This window comes from Phasianus colchicus, chromosome 11 (assembly GCF_987193195.1).
Source record: "Phasianus colchicus chromosome 11, bPhaCol1.hap1.1, whole genome shotgun sequence".
Taxonomy (NCBI): Eukaryota; Metazoa; Chordata; class Aves; order Galliformes; family Phasianidae; genus Phasianus; species Phasianus colchicus.
Genome location: NC_143446.1, coordinates 6,942,463 through 6,964,126, shown reverse-complemented (window position 1 = coordinate 6,964,126; position 21,664 = coordinate 6,942,463). Strand labels below are relative to the sequence as shown.

Genomic DNA, 21,664 nt, shown 5'->3' with positions numbered 1-21,664 from the left:
GTTCCTCGCTGATTTACGGAGATGATAGATAAACGCAGGCTGGAAGAACGCCGTTCTGCCTCTCTTAACTGCCCCATTCCTTTTGCGGGGGCCTTCCCTCCCACACAGGGAAGACGTACCCTAAAGCCTTCTATTCGTTTCCCATTAAGGTAGCCGATCCCATTCACGCACGCCGAGCTCAGGGCCGCTCCCCGGCTCGTGTCCCGCCGCCGGGCCCAACCCCCGCCCCGCCGCCGGTGCCGCCCGCAGGTGCCGGGGCCGCCGCTCCGCGCCGCTCCGCGCCCGCAAGGTGGCGCCGTAACAGAGAGAGCGGGCAGCGCCGCGCGCCCCGCCCCGACCTGCCCGGCCGAGTCCCGCTGCGCCCCGCGCCCGGCTCCGGCTGCCGCCCGCCGGCTGCCCGCGGGATGGGGGCTCGGTGCGCGGCGGGTGAAAAGGCGGTGTGAGACCAGACGGAGAGAAGGGGAAAGGGGAATAGAGGAGACGGAGCGAGGCGGGAGAGACAGCCGGGGGGGCGCTGGAGGAGGTCGCGAAGAGCCCTCCGTGCCCTTTCTCTGGAGTAACCTCGTCTGCAGCCCTCCGCCGTCCCCGCTTTTGGGGCGCCTCGAGGCCGGCGCTCCGCGGAGGTGTCTGCGCGGCTTTCCAGCGCGGATCCCGGGCACGTTATATTGCTTTTCTTTTTGTTTTGTTTTCAGAAAAACACTATCCGCAGAACAATTCCAGCACCACACCCCTGTTATCATTTAGGTAACCTCCCTGTTAGAAATATTTTAAGTGGATAATAAAATAGCCACCACATCCGCGCAAATTCCCGCAACGAGGAGCGGCGATACTCCTCTCGGCCGCCCCGTGCGCGTCCCGCGGGGCCGGGGCATCCCGCAGACACGCGGCGCTCCCCGCTCTGCCGCGCCGCCGGGGCTGTCCCTATCGCTGTCGTCAACGGAACCGACGGACGGAGTGGGAAAGGCACTCCAGGTGCACGGACGGGGCGCGCGGTTGACGCAGGCCACCGTTCTCGCCCTCTGTGGGCGGAGGGCAGCCGCCGCCCGGTGCGGAGATGCCCGGGACTCGCCCCTCGCCTCTCCACTTCGGCCGGGCAGCCGGGAGGGAGAGGAGCGACGAGTTACGCGCGTGGAGGCAGAGCGAGGGGAGGAGCGTGGGGCTGCCGCGAGAGCATAAAACCGGCCCGAGGTGCTGAGCGGCCCCGGAGCGGGCGGCCGCCGCGGGTCAGCTGAAGCTTCTGCCCCGTGCCGGCAGCAGCAGCGGGTGCGGTGCGGTGCGGGCCCGGCACGGCGGCCCCATGCCGCCCGGCGCCCCGCGGCCAGCAGGGCGCACCGCCGGGGCAGCCCACGGGGCGCCCCCCGGTGCCACCCCGCCGCGTCCCCGTCGCCTTCTCCCGGGCCGTGCCCTTCGGAGGAGCCGTGCCCTCCGCCCGAGGAGGATCGCTGTGAGCCTCCTGGCAAGCAGGTGATCTGTTTGCCATTTCTCGTTACCCTTCTTCCCACCTCCCCCGCCTTTCTTCCCCCCCCGGCTGGACAACTCCCTCCTTTGGAGAACACGCCCAAGTAGCTGAAGAAGAGAGAAAGGGAGGAAAAGAAAAAAAGAGAGAGACGGGGAGATAGTTAACATTGAACCTGGGGGGAGAGCCCTGAGCCGCCGGCGCTCGGGAGGATCCCGCAGCCCCGTACATCGCCGGCAATAAAGCGCTGCGTGTGACAGGCATACAAATCCGGGAGCGAGGGAGAGGCGGCGAGAGGGGCAGAGCGGAGCCCCGCGGGGCCATGCTCGGCGGCCCCGGGCAGACCCCGGCAGGCAGCGGCGGGCGGCGCGGGGCGCGGCGGGGGCTGCCCCGGTCGGACGCGCTGCCGTGACCCGGCCCGGAGCGGGGAGCGAAGCCGGCCCAGCAGCGCCGCGGGCATCATTTCGCGGGCATCATTTCGTTGGGCTGAGACACGGCAAGCAAGGAATATGAACAGGAAAACAAGGCGCTGGATTTTCCACATCTTCCTGAGCCTGGGGATTGTGTATATCAAGATCGGGTAAGTAACTTTTTTTTTTTTTTTTTTTTTTTTTCCGCCTTTTATAACAATTGCGCTCCCTCTCGCTCTCAGCCTAACCTGCCCAGACCTGTTACTATTTAACTCGGGAAGTCTCAAAAAACCCGGTGGCGGTGATCACGATGATTTTGTAAGAGACAGGTAGAGCCCCCGCGCCTCCGAGCGACCCTCGGGGCGCAGCCCGCACGGGGTGAAGCGGCGGCCGGGCACCGAGCGGAGCAGGTGGGACCCGCAGGGGCCCGGTTCCTTCCGTGCCCGGCGCGGGGTGCCGCCGGCCGCCCCCGACCCGCCGCTACCTGCGCTCGGGGCGGTCCGGCTCCCACGCACGGAACGCCGCACGCGCGGGGCAGCAGCGGGTCTCGGCGCTGCCCTCCAGGTGCGCCCGGCCGCGGGGCAGGGAGCGTGGGCTCTTCCCCTCCCTCTGACTGTTCGACGGGAGAGTTAAAACCCTCCCAGCCCGGTGTCTGTGCGTGGCCCGGGCACGCAACGCTGTTGCATGCGCTTGAATTTACGAATGAGGAAGTTGGGTCCCGTTTTGGCAGGAGCCCACGCGCTCCTTATCTCCGCTTTAGCCGGGGAGAGAGCGAGGGAGAGGGAAGCGGCGGTGGGAAAGGCGGGGGCTTTCCGGGGGCACCTGCCGGCGCCGGGCTCCGCGACACCGCGCCGCGTCTGCCTCCGGGACGAGCCTCCCCGCAGCCACCTCGGTCTTTTGTCGTTGCAGGGGTTTTTCCTCTGTGGTGGCCCTGGGAGCCAGCATCATCTGCAACAAGATCCCGGGTCTCGCCCCCCGGCAGCGGGCGATCTGCCAGAGCAGGCCCGACGCTATTATCGTCATCGGGGAAGGGTCCCAGATGGGCATCAACGAGTGCCAGTTCCAGTTTCGCAATGGGCGCTGGAACTGCTCTGCCCTGGGAGAGAGGACCGTCTTCGGGAAGGAGCTGAAAGTGGGTACGTTGCCTCTCTACGAGCTGTTGGCCGGCCCCATCCATGTGGCACTGAGAGGGCACACGCTGGGGGCACGGGCACGGCTGTGGGAGTTGGGAGAAGGCAGCCTGCACGCATCGCTTGTGTCTGTGTGCCTGAGGATGTGAAAAAGGTGTTTGGTTCTGGTTAAAGGCAGAGGTCTGAGACTGAATGCTGAGTGGGGTTAGAATTGCACTGCTGGAGTGCAGAGCCCTCAGCGACGATTCTGGCCTGAGGTTTCTACCTGTTAGGACAGAGGTCCAGCAATCTGCCTCATCATAAGAGATTTTTACTGTGTGAAATAGTGACTCTGTAGTGACTCCCACCAGGAACAACTGGGTATGCTGCAGGTTGATGTCAGGGCGTTTGCAACAGGATTGTTCCTATCAACAGTTAGAAGATCCCATTTCCATCTTTTGCAGTTGTTGCAACAGCACAAAATAGATTAGAATTCTTAACTAAAATGGCACTGGTAATGATAAACACGAGTATATGAGGAAACAGAGCTGAGACTAAAACTCTCATGGCCCTGTACTACAGAACACAGGACAGGGTAGAGGAGCTTACTCAATATTTGTTGATTCCGCAGCACTTAAAGCACAAAGAGAGAGGAAAAGTATTTTCCAAATACAGGTATAGTCATTTTCAGGGCCACAGCTGAAAGTCGATCGCTCATGGTATGCCGTTCCACGTCCAGAAGGTGAAGCTGGGAGCTGTGGTTTCCAGCCTTGAGGTCTCTCTGCCTCCTCCCCATCTGGAAGGTAGATACAAAAACCACAGAGCCAGTCAAGCAGTGCTTTGCGTGATGGATAACACGGATGTTCTGTGAGAACCCCAAAGAGTTCTACAACAGCTGTGGCTTTTGGCATACAGGGAAACCCTCCAGACCGGTCTGCCTTCCAGGCGCCATTCAGTCATATATGCACAAATGGCAGGATCTGGCCCTAGAACCCCATTCTTGGCATTCTTGCAAAGAGACAGTATTGCCACTCTGCTTGGGAAAGCCCAAGAATGCTTGGCATTAACTGAACGCTATTTTATCACGTGTGCACATTGATAGGCATATTTTCCAATACCTTGAGGTACTTAAGGAAAGAACACAAAGAGAAAAAAAAAAAAAAAAGCTAAATTTTAAAGTCCGGTGTGAGCTACAGGTCTTTCAACACCTGTGATAATCAAACACAGTGACTCAAGTAGGGTACGTGAAAACCACACTGCCCGACATTGTGAAACATCTGAAAATGGACCATTTATTCAGATTAGCTCATGCTTTCTGTTCCTTGAGCTGAGCTGTTCCTGTCAGTGATCCATGCAAGTATTTGCCACTTATGTTGGTGAAGAGTCCATTTGGATGGCTGACAGGTTTGGGCTCATTTAGTCTACGAGTAACATTTCCTTAAGCAGAAAATGTGAGAAGGATTTCTCCTCTAGCAAATCATAAAAGTGCAGAGTTATTGTGGTCTGTTGCATAAACAGGCACTCAGTTCTTCCACCCCTCCCAAAACTGAATTATTTAGCTAGTGGGTTATATTTAGGTCCTTTTAAAGAAAGTCAATATTGAAGGAAGTAGACTTTGATCTGTCTTTGAGGTGATAACTCTTAATACGTTCTATCTATCCATTACGATGCTAAGATGGATAGGGCAGATTCATCGCTGGTTTCAGAATGGAGTCAAGCGTTGAACATCATCCAAATTACAAAACTCGTTTAAGGAATAAGCAAAACTTCAAATTTAAACAGCTTATGCATTTACTTTTAAAAATAACGTTCAATAAAAGTCACAAAGGGTTTGAGATCTGCAGTGGTGAATCTTACATACATGCATGGTGCTTCAAATTCTAGGGCCCTCTAACTCCATGAAATGCTACCTGAACTGCTCAGGTTGTGTCCTTGTTCCTCTGCTCCTTATCTGTTGGTATATGTAGAGCCCTACGATATCTGACACAAATCAACTTTCTACGGCTATGAGGAAAAAGTATCCACTTCCTAGATTTTTCTCTCTTAAGATCTCTGTAGGGGTGTGCTCTGGGCTACTGGTCACAGAAATGGAGGCTAACGTTTGATTCTGGTTAAGAAGGGCAACCTCTATGTGCCACAAAGCCAGAAGTCAAATTTGGTGCCCCCAAATGGGAGATGAAGCCCTTGTGCCTTACCCTAAACAAGAGAGACAGAGACGTGCAACATGGAGAGCCATGTACCCTATAGGACATCCTTGAAGCTATAAGAACAAGCCAGGTCACGCTTAGGGCAAATACATTGCATCCTTCTCTTTTTTTTTATTTTTTATTTTTTTTTTAATTTTATAAGTTTAATTAGTAGCAACAGCTCTTGCTTCTCAGCCCTTTGACACAGTGTGCGTTACAAAATACCACTCGAATGACAACTAAAGCGTTAGCACCTTCTATAGCATTCAGAGGCTGGCAGTGTTTCCCGGCCAGCTGCGTCCTTGCAGCAGTTACCTTGGAGGTTTAGGGTACCTTTGTCTTGTTGCTGGCGATGGAATTGGGGCACATGACCTCATCCCACTTGCTCCTCTGGGCGGCTGCGCTGGGACGAGAGCAGCACTGATGCACTTGCTCTAAGATTAGGCTATGACTTCAGAATGACAGTAATGTGGCTCTCCTTGGCGCTGTGCTGCTGAGCGCGTGCAGCAAGCAAATTCTAATATCAATCTGGGAGGATGTGCTTAAGTAACTCTTATGCTAATAGGATTTGTGTGTGTGTTATTCCATGCAAATAAGTTACCTTGGATACCGCATATTCCTGTGAACTATTTCCCAGCCCATGATTCTGATGGCACGCCGAGCCACATCTCTTCAAAACCAGATTTCATTACTTTCACCTTTACTGGGTGATCTAATTTATGAATGCTATGCAAACGTACCCAGATTATTCAAGTTCCCTCCCTCACACTGCAGGGTGATTCAGGAGGCCTAATTTCTCCCAGTGGCTCTGCCCCACGGGCTGAGGGACCTCAGCACTCCTCCTCTCTTCTCTGTTTCGCTTTTCCCATTTTTAAAATGGGAACAGGGATTCTAGCCTTGGGGAAACCCTTTGAAGTCTGCAGAAAGAAAGCATCAAACAACATTTTCCTTTTCTTCTCTGTAGCATACGTGTCTATGTATTTTAACAAATTTACATTTAATCTGTCTTCCAGTGATGAATTAGATGTAGAGTTACAGTTAGTTAGTTGTCACTTCAATTAATCCATACTTCATACAGAGTGTCTCCACTCACTGTAGCTTGCTTCCAACCAGTACACAGCCTATACACTCTGTTTCTTGTGTCATTTTATCTGGTTTGTCCTTCAAAAGAGAGATTCTTCTCTACTGACACCCATGGATATCTTATCACGACAGCTGGTGGCAATAGTGCCAATAACATGAAGAGAAAGAACAGTAAAAGTGACATCAGTTTACTCCAGACTTGGTCCAGTTACAACAGGAAATTATAAAAGTGCAATCAAGGTTAACACAAGGAATTTTTCTAGACAATTCTGTAGAAATCTTATTAATAATGTAAAGTCACAAAGAGAATTTTTAAATAACCACGGAGATGATGCAATGTTTCAATTATGGAGACACTTGAAACCAAGTACATTTGTGACAGCGGTCAGCACTTCTGTTCCCAAAGACAGCCACAGTCAAAACCCAAGGTTTTAAAGCAGGATAGACAAGAAAACTCCCATCCACCCCTGCCCAGGTAAAATAAGCTTCAAATCCAGAGTACGTGAGCAACCAGAGTGTCTTTGACAGAATCTGCCTGTCAGCTTTGGGCTCAGATGGATCTCAGGAAGATCAGGTGCTGTGCTGAGGGCTGCCCATCCTGCAGCGTGCTGCCAGGTGCTCAGCAGTAACTTCACCATTTGTGGCAGTGATGCACCAGGTACAAGCAGGGAGTAACTATCTCAATAATTCCTTCAGGATGGCTGTACTTTTCATGGCGTGTAGAAGGAGAAAAGGCAAAGCTATGTCCTGTGGTCATAATGGAACATTGCTGTCACTATTCAGTGAGACTCATATGAAAATTTTCCAATACAAACTGTTTGACTGCATCTCTGCAAAGTGACAGAGTAAATGAGAACTCATGTCAGTGCAGATCAACGAGAAGAAAGGTGGCACAGCCTTGTGGAAGCTGTCATGAGCCCTGCATGGGAAAGGCTGAAAGGAGGCATCCAAGGGATGAAGATACAGTGGTGGTCCCTGAAGAACCTTACAGCAAATCTGGTGTCAACCAGGTATTCATCCTGGACTTAGTAAAGTCCATTGATTCTTTGGTTTCTTTTACATTGGAAAGCTTTTCAGTATAACCCCCTGATACCTCTACCCATCTGACATGGCTTGTGTCAGTCAGGCTGAAATCAAAAGAAGGCTCCACATGAACAAACTGGCCTTAAAACTCTGGGCCCAGCAGATCAGCTCAGCACTGTGGGCAATGCCTTGGCTCAGGGGTCAGTGCAGACGTGTCCAGATGTGCACATCAGTGCTGGAGAGCCTGTTAACATTTCTTAATGCAGTCTACTTTTAGTAACTATCCCACAATCCAAACTTCAACGAGCTTGCTCAGCAGCTGCTAGTTAGGAAGCATCTCCTTTGCTAGTGTTCATTCTGCTTTGTGGTCTGGTCCAGTTAAGAGAAAGATAACACACAGTAAAACCTAATTTTGTTATTGTTATAAATAGAGAAACTTTTGAAAAGATCCAAGTACAGGTATGTTCAAAAAGTGGTTCCATCCTCAGTCATCGTGTAGAGCTTTTTGATTTTAAGTACTGGTACAGTCTCTTGTGTCAGGTTTTAGACTGCCTGACTCTTTAAGTTACAAAATGTGGTTGTCTCCTGGGGACAACCACGGGTAAATCAACGTGAAAATTCTTGCTGTTTTCGTACTGCAGATTCCCTATGCAAGTCCGTGGGACACCAGGTAGTGCTGCTGCACTATCCAAAGAGGTCAATATTTGAAGAGAGGCTGATAAATTCAGAACCAGTGGCTAACCCTGAGATACAGAGAAGCTCTGAGAGATACAGAAAATAAATATTGTAATTAAGGAACCTTTTAACCTAATCAAGTAGGGCCAGGATTTGCGTTTCTATGCAAAGTTTCCAACCCCTGAACAGTTTCTAATGTCAATATCTTGCACATGAACAGTTATTTGCAGGCAAAACAAAGGCCAGGCTGAAATATGGCCTGAGCATCCAAACCCCAGCACACTGCTCTACGCCAAAAAGTCAATCTTTCAAAGCAGGGACTGTCACAGTAAGATAAAACATTGCCCCAAGGTCACTGTAGTTGGAATTCCCATCAGAAGGTTTTCATACCTGCCTTCAGACGTGTCTTGTGAGTACATGTTTGAGAGAAACAAAAAGATTACATTTCCTTAGGAAGGCAGAAGACTCTCTGCTCCTGCTGGGTCAGTACCTGCGCTTTTCTGAAAGGATGTAGTGGTGTGGAGGGATCAAATCTGTCCAAAAAGGGGAAACTGCTGTTTGAACCCCAAGATCCTGGCTGTGACTGTGGTAATGCACGTACCCTGAGCAGTAACTTTATGAGCTTAAAGATCACATTTTAAAAAATAGATACTATATCTGGGCTGCCTTTGCTCTAAGAATCACCCCCATTGGGGAACCAAACTTCAGGCTGTGAAAGTGGGCAGCGACTGTCCCCTCAAAGACTGAACTGTCTTTTAGTGCAGCTCCAGTTATTTAATGTACAGGCACTAATGTTTTCAGAGAACGTTCTGCCAATTTATAGGGATCTGTCATTTTTCTTTCAAGATAGTATTTTAAGGGCACCAAACCCTTCAAAACTTTGAGCCATTACGAAAAGGAGGAAGAAAAAAAAAAAAAGAAGGGGATATTTCAATGATTTTAAGCTACTATTTGTATCGCTCTCAAATGTTGGGTAAAGAAAAATGTAAAAAAAAAAAAAAAACAACCAAATCTCCAAGAGCATACAGTGTCTATCAAGAAAGGAGGAGGCACACCCCAAAGCAGGCAGAGGATGAGTTCTGCTCTTAGTTTTTACTCGTTATGAATTATGACCTCCATAGACAGAGGTGAAGTAATGTTAGCTATGGCACATAATTGGCAAGGTACGTTGTATTTTCCATCTTTATATTTTCACAATCATATTTCAGCTCATGTCACTGCAGATAACTCCCTCTTTGACCCTTTGGCTTTAAATAGCAGAAAATACATCCCATGTTTTCCAGTGAGATAAATAGAAATTTGTCTTTTTTATTTCACAGCTCAGTCAGTTTATGATCAGGGCCAAGCTGTTTAGCAACACACAGAAGAGGTACCCAATGGATGAGCACTTGCTCCCTTCCTGCAAGTCAAACCTGCACCGTGTCTTGCAGGCTTAGGCCCTGTTTCCCATGCACCACCAAGTTATTTTGCCTCTTTTTAAAAACAGCTTCTCATTTTTAATCCTCGTGAATGAAGCCCTTTAGTAAGAAGATTGAAGATTAAATATAAAAACATTAAGCTAGCTGAATTAATACCTGAATTATTAGACTTCTCTTTGAACCAATACACAGGTGCTTGCTGATCAGCCAAACATACAAACATGTGAGCAAAGATGTGCATGTGTGCGTTGCAGGATTGATGCTCCAAGGTATGCATGAGTTATATGTAATTATGCTCAGTGGTAGGAGAGTAACCTGTGCTGGTAATGTCTACATTTTCATTTATTTGTGATTCCCTTCTTGCTTTCCCTTCTGATTGCCTGTGGTGGTGGTGGCCTGTGCAGATCTGGGTTAAAGAGCTTGGGGCTGTCCCACGCTACCGAGTGAGGGGTCTACAGACAAAACTCCAGTGCTTTGGAGGTTGGATTGCATTGTGGATTGGAGTTGCAGAAGCTCTGGAAGTCATGGATGCCATGCTGCCACCAATCAAAGCAACAGAGCTGCTGCAACCCACTGTTCAGTGGGGGAGAGGGGATATATTTGCAGCGGGCACAACATGCACATTGTGTATTCCAGAAAAGACTGAAAGAGCAGGGTGATATTTGTGTTCGACACGTGAAGAACAGCCTCTGTGCTTGCCCAGCACTGCAGCACTCATTCAGACTGCTCTGGATGAGGAATGGAGCCAAGCAGATGTCAGCACCCAGCTTGTGCCAGCCAAGTGCTGATGGGTGGCAGTGGTTCCTCGGGCACAGCGTGCCTGTCTCTGTCCCAGCCAGCCCCAGCACTGAGCTCCAGCATCACTGCTGATAGTGCCACACTTATGCCTGGCAGGTTGGAAAGCTCTGTGGGATCACCAGCCTTGGGAGGAATGGGACAGCTTCTGAAAGCCTGCCAGACCCCTCTTTGAAGTTTGTCACATCTGAGTTCAGCTTGAGTGTGTGCTTAGCCTTTGCTCATTCTAGGCAATAGGAAAGAGGAGCCATCTGGGAGCAGGAAAGATGGCTTGCTCACAGGTGGCTCTGAGGTTGCCCTCTTTTCCCCCTTGCTTTCTGTAGTTTTTCAGCAATTTCTGCAGGGCTGACAGCACAGGTGGGGGGAAGATCCCCAACCACCCAGTGGCAGCTCGGGTTGTGCTGATCCTCCACAAACCCTCTTTAAATAGATCTGGTGTCTGGGAACATGATTTGTACCAGTCCCCCACTAAAATCATGCATTTAAAGATTATTATTTTTTTTTTATTTTTAAATCATAGATTTAAAATAAGTTGAAGTTTAAGGATGAATTTAATAGAAATTGACTGCAAGATGAATAAATTCCTGGGCCTCCACCGAGTGGTGCTAGCTCATGGGTCAGGCGATTGTTGAGGAGACAGTTGTAGCTGCTCATGCCAACAAGTAACATGTTATTTAAACTATCTCCAAAAGGTCTTTCCTGATCTCACTGCTGAAAACATACCGTGTACTTTTCCAGCTACTGTCTGACCTTTCTGTCCAGCTAGAGAAGGCAATGACTTTGCATTAGGGTTTTCCTGCACCCTTTCAGTTTCATAAAAGAGAGAAATCCTTGATGTTGCTGTCATCCCACTGACTAGGATCTGTTTTTACTGGGGAAGAACTGTTTTGCTTGTTCTGGTCATTGGCCAATGTGGGCTGAACGTCTCACAGTGCGTGGTGCACTGTCAGTCCTTTCCCTTTACTCTTTCTTTATCCTGTGTTTTCCTCCCATCCCCAGCAACAACCTGGCAGAAGCACACATTTGCACCTTATCTCCTGCTTCGCAAGCTTTCTTCATCCTCCTGAAACAGGAGCACTCTACCCTTCTATTTAGTATTTTGTGATGCCACAGTCACCATTATCTACAGTTAAAATATATACAGGAGAATCTGAGAATCTCAGTATTGTGTTGATATCAAAGCTAACAGTATGATCTTGAATTTTTTACTGAATTTTAAGATGAAATTTAAGGCACAGATGCAAAGGCTTTATTTTTTCAGGTTTAGGCTGAAAAAATAAAGAAGGGTCCAATTATTTCCCCAAAGTTCTGGCTTCCACAAATTGGATCGGGTCATTTCCAAAACTGGTTCGTCTTTGGGAATCCAGAATGGATGAGGTTGTGCCTTCCAACCTCTGCACGTGCTGAGATCAGGCTGGAGCAGGACCTCTCTTGTCAGCATCCTCAGGGTAACAGAGCTGCCTAAAGGAGCCTGTTAAAGCAGTGCTTCCCACTGAGATCCTTTGCTGAAATTAGAAGTCCAGCACTAGTATTTGTAATCTAAAATTGGCAGGAAAACACACGTTCTCATACTTATCCCATTTGGTAACAAAAATCATGTTGCGCTAAAACAGCATCACAGTTCAGAGTGGACTATGCCTGCACCTATCCTGTTTGCTGACACTTCTGGGAGCTAGACACTCTTTAAGGCAAATTTCAACTCAGAACCATTTTCTGATGCTGTCCCACTCTTGCAGTCCCATGAAATGGAACCTGGTGTGGTGCATTGCCTCTTTGAGGAGGGGCTTCTGAGTAGAGAAATTGCGACTACTTGTTGTACTCTCCCTGTTTATTTTTCACTATGCCCTACTTAACATAATGAGGATGTCGCTACAGATAACGAGGAGCAGAATGAGGAAGATGCCACAGCTTCTGTCTGTGCTTGTGGCTGCACAGGGGCACTCAGAGCACTGCTCACTTAAAGCCAAGGGTTTCTGTTCCATGTTCATAAAACACCACTAGCTCTAGAAAGCCTCACCTGCCAATTCTGCAGTTAGAATTCAGCATTTTATGATTTACTTTGAGGAATCCTTCACAGTCTCTAATTCCTGACTAGAAGTTCTATAATAAACACAGTCATATTTCTAGGTTGATTTTAAGAAGAGTTGGATACGGTTGTTGTAGCATTTTCACTCCTCAGTTCCACCTGTTTTCTTTTTATTTGCTTCTTGAGCTCCAGCCTTTCCCTCCCTTTTTGCTAAGGAGAGTTCAGTTTGACTATTTCTAATTCCATTTGGAAATACACATGCAAGTTGCCTGAATAATACATTGTCTCCTTCTGCCTTAAGGAGAACTACCATTTCAGACAGTGAACATCCACAGAAATCAATACTTAGAAGAGCAGAGACCTGCTTATGCGTGCAGATTTGCAGCACTCTAATAATAGCCATCTGATGTTTGCACTGCAGGAACTCGCCTGTCTCTTCTGACTCATGTCCCCATGCTGTGCCATGCACTTACAGCACTGTTGTCATTTCAGGTAGCAGAGAAGCAGCGTTCACCTATGCCATCATTGCTGCCGGAGTAGCCCACGCCATCACGGCTGCCTGCACACAGGGAAACCTGAGTGACTGCGGCTGTGACAAAGAGAAACAGGGACAGTACCACAAGGAGGAAGGATGGAAATGGGGCGGCTGCTCTGCCGACATCAGATACGGAATAGGATTCGCCAAAGTGTTTGTGGATGCCCGGGAGATTAAGCAGAACGCGAGGACACTGATGAACCTGCACAACAACGAGGCTGGGCGCAAGGTAGGTCCTCCTGCACCCCTGGGACTTGGCCTGAAAGGCCCGGCCGTGTCCTGCACCGTGCCATGTGCTGCAGTGCGCTCCAGTGCCCGGCTCATGGTGCAGTGGGCACCTCTGCAGGGGATACGGGCTGGTAGGGCCATCTGTCTGCCAACCATTTGTCTGAACGTTGCTCTTTGCAGTTGTAAAAAGAAAAAGCAAACAGACGTTTTAACTGGAAAGTCAAATGGTTCTTACGCTAAACAGCTCGCCTGCTACTGTGTGGGTGAATGGGATTCCCGTCAGGTTCAGACATGAACTTCTCACTCATTTAAAAAGGGATCATTTTCAACCTAATTGCTCAAACCTTGCTCTTTGTGTGAGGACTACGTCTAAAAGAGAAAAACACTTGAGCACAACGGCCGCAGCTTCACTGTCACACACATTCACTTACTGTTTTGCACTGCATCCCGCCCCTTTCCCATGCTTTGGGAGGGGATTGCTGCCAGCAGCTCTCACAGCAGCAGCACTGGGGAAGGCAGGAACCCAGCAGCCCCACGTTCACATGCCCTGCCTGCTCTGGGAGCTGCCTTTGTGTCTTGCTGTGTGCACCCATCCAGCCCCAGCCCTGCACAGGAGTGACCATCTAGTTAATCCCATCTTCCACAGCTTCCTGCTTTCCTAGCTCTGTTTTACTTTCTCCGCTGCTTGCAGTTCTGTGCATTAATCCTCATTTTAGCATTACCTTAGTGTGACTTAGAAGCAAATGGGAGAAGGAAGTTAGGAACAGCGATTAATTTGTGGATACTATTTTTGTTGTGGTAATTACCTGTAGGCTCTGAGACATCTCCACTTAGGTACATATGCTGGAGCGAAGCAGATGGTATTGAAGATTTTCCAAACCAAGCCATTTTCCAAACAGAACCCAAAACCCAAACAGAAGCTGAGCCTTTTCTTTTTTGTGTAGTAGGACTGTAGGAGTTTTTTAGGTCAGATTATGTCCTCTGTCCCTGGAGGTTTTAAGAAACATGTAGATGTGGCACTGAGGGATGTGGTTTAGTGGGCATGGTGGTGATGGGTTGATGGTTGGACTGGATGTTCGTAGTGGTCTTTTCCAACCTTAATGATTCTGTTTCTTACTCTGCCCAGTATCCCAAGTGCTGGGGTCTTGCTCTCTAGTGCAAACATGATACTTCAAAGCATCAGCAGCTGACCATTAATATTGGTGGATCAAATGACTGGAGGTTCAGTGACTATATTACTTGGCTTCTGGTGGAATAAAGATGTATATGGAAGAGCCTAGTGGAACATCAAGACCTAAACTGCTCTGCCATACAGGCACAAATCCACAGAAATCAGAACTTGCAGAGCTTCTGTTCAGTGGGAGAGCTACTCTCCTGCTTTTATTCAGTAGGAGACAGCAGTAAAACATTTGCAAGAAATGACACACCACGATTCAAAATACAAATGGAATGAGCTGCTGTCTTTGAAGATTATTTGAAATGTAAAGCCCAAAGATACAGCAAAAAAAAAAAAGTTGGTTTCATTACTTCATTGTATTTTTGGCTCCATTGTCTCCTAGGCATGGAGTCAGGGCAGAGGAGAAACTGGTCAGTGCAAAGGCAAAACATCCAGCAGCCTTCCCAGAAAACAGGAGCTCCTTGCTTCTCACCTAGGTGTGCACAGTTCGCTTTCCTAAAAGTATATGCCTGGAAGATTCAGCTCTGCACATTGTTATCTGGGAGAACAGTGGCTGTGCTATCTCTGGCGATCTGCCATTTCTCCAGCAGGCTCAGGAACTGTTCTGATCTAGAGATATTTGTACGCTTCTTCCTGCATCCCTTACAGAGCAAAATTACTGATCTTTGTTCGAACAAATCTCTGTTGGAAATCTTCAGGGAAAAGAAAGAGTAACATGGCTGAGAAGAGGCATGTTTCTCCACCAACCTGTAGAGAATGAATAAATGATGTTTTTGCTAGAGAGATTCCTTTCAGGCTTTTCACTTATGTGAAAGATCACAGTATTTACAGACAATTGGCAGAGAGAGGCCATTACAGATATTTGGCAAGCTGGGTCTCACAACCTACCCCTTTCACAACAAAGACCGTCTTGTTTTGAGGTGGAACTCTCTCTTTTGGAGCAATACGGATCTTATCAGCCTCCACACAATCTATTCTTGGTGGCTTTCCTCTGGGCTATAAATTCTTGTCTAGTTTTACTTGCCCATGGCGAGGTTTTTGATGATATTTATGCACCTAGGAGACAGACTGGCACCTACTGGGCTTCCAAAAATAAACCGGGTGTTCAGTTCTCATTGATTTGTTATCTTCACCTATAGGCACTGCTCCCATATTCAGAAGTCAGCCTCTTTACATTTTTGCTCTTGCAGTGTGAAACTGCACTGTGTGCTGTGCCTCGCTCTGCTGGGTGCTCATGACCAACCTGTGAATCAAATATCCCAAGTTGGAAGAGTCATGTAAGGATCACTGAGTCCAACTCCAGTGTCAACACAGGGCTACCCAAAAATCAGACCATATGACTGAGAGCTCTGTCCAGACACTTCTTGAACTCCACGAAGCTCAGTGCTGTGACCACTTCCACTAGATGCAGGTGACTCAGGATGTGCTCTGGTGAATCCAGTGTGTATAACAAAATGATTGTCTTCTTGAGTGTCACCAGTCAATTCACATGCCCCACCTCAGCAAGCAAGAGACAACAGACTTTGCACTGCAGCAGGCATGACTGCTGGACTTGCCAGGGACACTGGGCACAGGTAGGGCTGTATGATACAAACTCACAGAGAGCCACCAGGAGAAGTGATCCAGTCTCTTTGAAGACCTTCCACCCTATAGTCTTGTTTTACCAAGGCAGATGGCTCGCTGGTGCCACTGGTTCCTACAGAATGAACACCCATGCTTCCTCCCTCTGTTGCAGGGTGAAGCAATTAACAGTTTTCCATACTGTTAGAAACCAGACAGGGCTCTGACTCTCCATTTCTCTTGTCTCTTCCCAAATCAGCTGGCCTCTGCTGCGTAGCACATCCGCAGGGCTCCAAACTTCCTCATCCACTTAGAGGGTAAGGGGCAGAGTTCAAACCAGGGGTTGCATACACCCTACGAAACTGGCCCCAAGTAGATCAAGAAGCCTTGCTTCATTTGTCAAACCCATTGGAGAGCAGCTATTTCTGACCTCCAGAATCAGAGTCCAGGGTGTCTTTCCTCTTTGAATTAGTATTTCCTGAAATGCTGATTCAATGCAGGAAGAAGTAAGCAGGACAGGGAGAACAAGAAGAGAATTCATAACAGCTGGGTCAAAAAAAAAGAGATAAAGCCTTGAATTAATTTAAAGGCATAATCCTGATTTGCCCTGCAAACTTCCATGTGAGGGGTCATAATTGCAAGACTGAATTGTCTGTTAGCAAATTTGTCTTCTCAAGTACAAACGTAATTGAATTACTGTAAGTAACACAATAACATACGTCTGAGGGATGTTTATGCTCCAGGAAATAAAAATGTTATTCTCCCAGTTATTCTGCTAAAATAGCAAAGCAGGTGCTGAAATGTTCTACGTACATTGGCCGTATCATTTTCATTTCAACAGCATGACATGGTACATGACCAGATTGCTCCCTCCTCTCTTTTTCTCTGTGACATTGAAATTCCACAAATGGCATCTTGCATCAGCGTTACATCATGTTAAGTATAATGCAATATTATGAGTCACTGTTATAAATCATGGCCACAGGCTACATTAGAAGGCTTTTGCAATTCAAGAGCACATCAAGGTGGATTTTTATTCAGCATTTCTCATTGGAGGCATACATAGGTGTGCTAACTTTGCAACTCATCTCCATCCTCTGAATTAGTAGCATCTCAGCTTTCTCTTTCAGCTCCATATAGGAGTGCCAAACATGCCTAATGGTGTTACTGTACATACAAAACAAAGCTACCAGAAACCAGGAGGTATTTCTAAAGCGGGTCATGCAATGATCATAACAAAAGGAAGTGTTTGGTATTGTATTCTTTAGGGAAGGCTGCAATAAAGCTGCGGTGAAACATGGGCATTTGGAAAACATGGAGTTGGGGAGTTTTTCTGAGCTATTCTGTAAAGCTCACAGTTCTGCACTCAGCCCTTTGCTAGCATCCCTGGCCTCAGGCGGCTGCAGCCACTGAACTTTGCTGAATCTCTTCCAGTTCTCACACAATGTGACCTCACCACACCACTGCCAGAATTCGGTTGTCCTCTAGAGGAGGTGGTTTCTTCTGCTTCATTCAAATGTTTTCCTTTAACTAACCTGCTACAAGAAGTAATGCAAAACACTAATTCTTGCAGCTGAAACTTTTAAAAGTTTCTAGCTCGTTGTCAGAAAAGAAACTAATAAAATAGGCTACCAAACAATTTAGCCTTTATAATTTTCATGAAGTTCTGGAGATTTGATAGCTCTGCCTGACCTTGGCCTTGATGTGCACGCACAGGCTCTGGTCCTGTGTGTGATGGGCCAGGGGTGGGCAGTGAGGGATGGCAGCCTGCAACTCTGTGCCTGGGAATGGCTCCAGCCTCCTGATGCTCAGTGTTTGCTGAGTGCAGTGTTAGCAGGGACTGTCGCTCATCCAGGAGGACAGCGGACCCATAGTGAAGCCAAAAATTTCCACATGTACACAGCAGCTGATTTTGGCCTCAAACAATCCCTGAATGTAACACAGCTGGGTGGTAGTAACCAAACCATGTATTTCTGTATTCAGCTGCCTCACAACTCCATCAGAAATAACATCTCTAATGGCACACACACACCGGAATAAAACTTGCTTGTGTCTGGAGCTGCTGAAAATTACCATAGACTCCAGAGAGTCTAGGAGACCAGCTTGGAGCAGAACAGCACTGGGTGAGGCTGCCCTGATAGTCCTGGCACCAGCAATCAAGTGATATTACAGCATCAGCAACACAGCCTGTTTCTTGACGCCCAGAACTTAACGGTGCCCTTGCAATTGCACTTACTATTTTCCAGTTGTTTTTCACTTTCTTTTTTGGCACGGCTACAGAAATGTTCCTGACTTTTGCATTCAGAAGCTTCTGGGTTTTAGAACTTGGGATGCTCTTTAAATACAAAAATGATTAATGGTTTTCCTCTTTATTGTTGGATCCTATCTACCGCTGAAACAATCACAGCTGTGGTACATGCCTGATTTAGAGGGGCTAAAAGTTGGAAAGCATTGTTCAGCAATAACTTTCCATGCCTTGTTACCAAGTTCCGATTCAGCGGAGTGTAACATGCCCAGGACTGGCTGCAATGCACCCTCAGATGCTTGCTCCTTTACATCCAGCTCCCCTAACTGCTTCCTCCCTCACCTGCCCCACAGCCTGGCACCACAGCTCAGCGAAATCAGGAAAGTAGAGTTAGCTGCAGCAAAGTCCTTCCCAACAATTTCTTCACCATACAGTTGCTGTGGGGAGCAGGATTTCCAGCAAGGCCAAGCCCAGTGCACTGAATGGGAAAACTCTATTAATGTTGGTGGGAGCAAAGGGCAAAGATGAATGCTTCCAACAATCCCATCCCTACTGAGTGCTTGCAGTGCACAACAAGACACTGCTGGGCAACCTCCTAGCTGTGAAAAAACCCAATACACAGCTGTGCACTCTCACAGTATTGTGGTTGTATTTGAAAGGATCAAAGTTCTATTTTATAGCTTCCCAATTTTTTTTTAGGTAATAGTCTTAAAACAAGACCAAACTTGACAGACAAGTTCTGCATCTTCTCAACAACCCAGAGGGAAGATAAAGGGAACATTAATGTTAGGCTAAATTATGAGAGGGAATTGGACTGCACAAAAACTGTAATCCACAAGAATGAATTTTCATTCCACTTGTCCTCCACTTCCAGCTAATCAGAAATTGTGATACATAGTCCTCCTTGTATTTTGGCTTTTAACTCCCTCTTATATCTCATGCGGTTGAAAGCTGAATTCCTGATTTACGCTGAAGATTAGGGAATGATAAATGCTATCACTTGCCTGCAGTCGCAATTTTAGAGGATTCTGGCATTATGAGCAAAACATGCATGTATGTGCCTTCTAGAGCTGACAGTCTGCCATGCTGCTGACAAAGATAGCTGGGTCTGAGGGCCAGGGTCTGTTAATAAATAACAGAGATCTCAAATTCCAGATTTAGTATTACCCACCTTTTATAACTGAAATAATCAGATGCTTGCTTGAACAATTAATTTGCTCAGCAAAGCCACTGGGTGAGTCTCACGTTTTTTGACTTGTCTAACTTAATTCAGTCCTTCTGTCTGGACAGTTACCAACACTTCCCACAGTTTGTACACCTGTCATTCAGAACCCACAGGGGAACGTAATAGAAAATATAGCAAAATTAGTTGCAGTATAGGTTATTCAGGTCTCCATGAAAGACTCCCACAGTTTTCAGCATCTTTGGTGGAAGCTCTAAACTAAGTTTACTGATTTGAAACAAACATAATTGTCACAAAGCATGAGAACTTCAAAGCAAATTTCTTGCTGTGTTTGGATATCAATACCATAAGCCTTATGCTGATCGTGTAATAAAAATCACAGGACAGAGAGAACAGCATCTATCAACCTTAACTCTGACCATGCTTAGATTTAAGCCAAAGTTGTTGAAAAAAATGCCAGAAATACGGAATGAGCAGAGCTATGTTGCTTCCGTGTTCACCAGGTGACATTTGTCACACTTCACACTGATATACTTGCACGAAGCTAAACACTCCTGTTTGCATACTTGAGGCATTAAAAAACAACAGAAGAACTTACTGGCCAAATTAGCAACAAACTAGGGGCCAGAGCAGGCTGTTAACTAGAAGCAATCCTAGTACACAAGCAGGCACTGCTTCTGCTATGCAAGGTTTGCACTGAATGATGTTGGAGATCTTACATAGTGCAGTCTCATTATTCTAACAGAGTACAGCCACTCAGTATGCAACCCCACGCTCGTGTTGTTGAATTTCTGCAAACCATTTTGTGTCAAGAGGGACAGAAACTGCAATCTTCTGCATTTATAACCCAGTTCTCTGGAGCTGAAAGTACCTCCAGAAATATTCCCAAGAGCCTTGACACGAGGGGTCAGCAATGTGAACTCATGGTTGGGCTAAGCAGAGACATTTGGAACAGTGCATAGCAGAGTTTTGGTAAAGGAGGAAGTTAAACCAAGGTTTGGTCCAAGTGCTATATTAGACAGTTGGTGACAGAAAACTCTGAAATTACAAAGCCCTGAAAGACTCACACAAAGCAATAATTGCTAGAGTTTGCTGTACAAATGAAAGAGACTTCTGCTTTAATGGAATTTCCAGGTATTTTGAAGTAAACAATTAAATGATCGATTCACTGAAGAACAGCTTTTAGTTCAAGGACACAAACAAGGCCTGTTTGGTACTGGAAAAGTGTAGCACGAATCTATCTATTAAAGGATGAGGGTTTCAGGTAATTGCAGAGAGGATGCTTTGCTCTGCATTGCCAATTAGTGCCAAAAGGCACTGGTATTCATTTGTGTTAGGACCGGTTATTGAAATGACCCCAAGCCTTCTGGTACTTAAAAGTGAGTGGTACCACATAGACTGCATTTGGTCCCCTGAGACAGATGGAATGAAAGCATCAGAAATCACAAACTCAAAATAAAATCTAAGCCAGTGCTTGCTGCTAGTTGCTGTAGCAATAGGCTGTCTTTGTAGTGTCAGCTGGTGGCCTGCTAGGGACAGCAGCCTTGCCTTAAGCATACTAGATCTTATAAGAAACGAAAGACTACGTGCAGTTATGAGTACAACTATGTGTGCACTTAGAGGACTATTCACACATGAGATTTTAATTGAGTCATAACATACTGTTATCTTTGGGTGTATGAGTCCTGCAGTCATAAAACAATTATCTGTTGACATGGCACAATAGTTAATGCATAAATAAAGAATTTCAATAAGGAGTCAAGAATATTTGTCCAAAAGGCTTGCATTAAGACCTTGGTTAAAAAAGAAAAGATCAAGAAAACATAAACTCTGAAACAGTGGAGATACCCTCCTGCATAAGCTTGTCCTATGAGCCATAGCAGACTCTTTGCAGATTGCCCCAGAGGTGTAACAGCGAGAGCATGCACACTGTCACCTGGAGTTTTACAGGATTTTTCTCCTCCCTGAGATCTTTAATTTTTACAGAAGTTGCTTCGCTCTATTCTTTCCATATTTGGTTGAAAATACTATAAAGGTTCAACTGTTTCCAGTGGAGTATAAGAAGATAGAAAAGCAGAAGGGAGACAGGCATCAAATAAATGCTTAAGCTGTTTTTTTAGGAAATTGGTCTGAGAAGTTTGTATTGCTACTGTCGGGAGAAGTTTAGGCCAAATGGTGTATAATCTGCTAACATTTTCTGGAATGTAATGGATCCAAATAACTCTACTAAAGAATACCATAGCATTAAGGTATTTTTAAAAATAGTGTAACTGAGTTACACTTCATATGAAGGTGCCCCACAAAGGGATATTTATAAAATTAATATCTGATTAATACATTGAATGTGTAACAGATGTCCATGGTTTCTGTCATAGATGGGTTCCTGAATGGGTAAAGCTGGTGTTTACAAGCTGTTGTTACAGGCATCCTATGATCTTGTGAACTAAAGACCTACAGCAGCTGGTTAACACTCTGTTATCAGTGTTGATGTCAAGGCTCAATTAATAGAAAATAAGTGGCTTACTAAGGGGAACAATTAATGGTATTGTTGGATG

General features: G+C 46.8%; 1 protein-coding gene across 1 annotated transcript in view; it reads left to right on the top strand.

Moving 5' to 3' along the window:
* Nucleotides 1-1,321: 1,321 nt before the first annotated feature.
* Nucleotides 1,322-21,664, top strand: part of WNT7A (Wnt family member 7A) — a 32,405-nt gene continuing 12,062 nt past the window's right edge. The window contains exons 1-3 of the mRNA XM_031608643.2: nucleotides 1,322-2,036; nucleotides 2,776-3,002; nucleotides 12,674-12,945. Coding sequence (XP_031464503.1) covers nucleotides 1,966-2,036; nucleotides 2,776-3,002; nucleotides 12,674-12,945 — 570 coding nt within the window. The 5' untranslated portion in view covers nucleotides 1,322-1,965. The remainder of the gene's footprint in view (nucleotides 2,037-2,775; nucleotides 3,003-12,673; nucleotides 12,946-21,664) is intronic.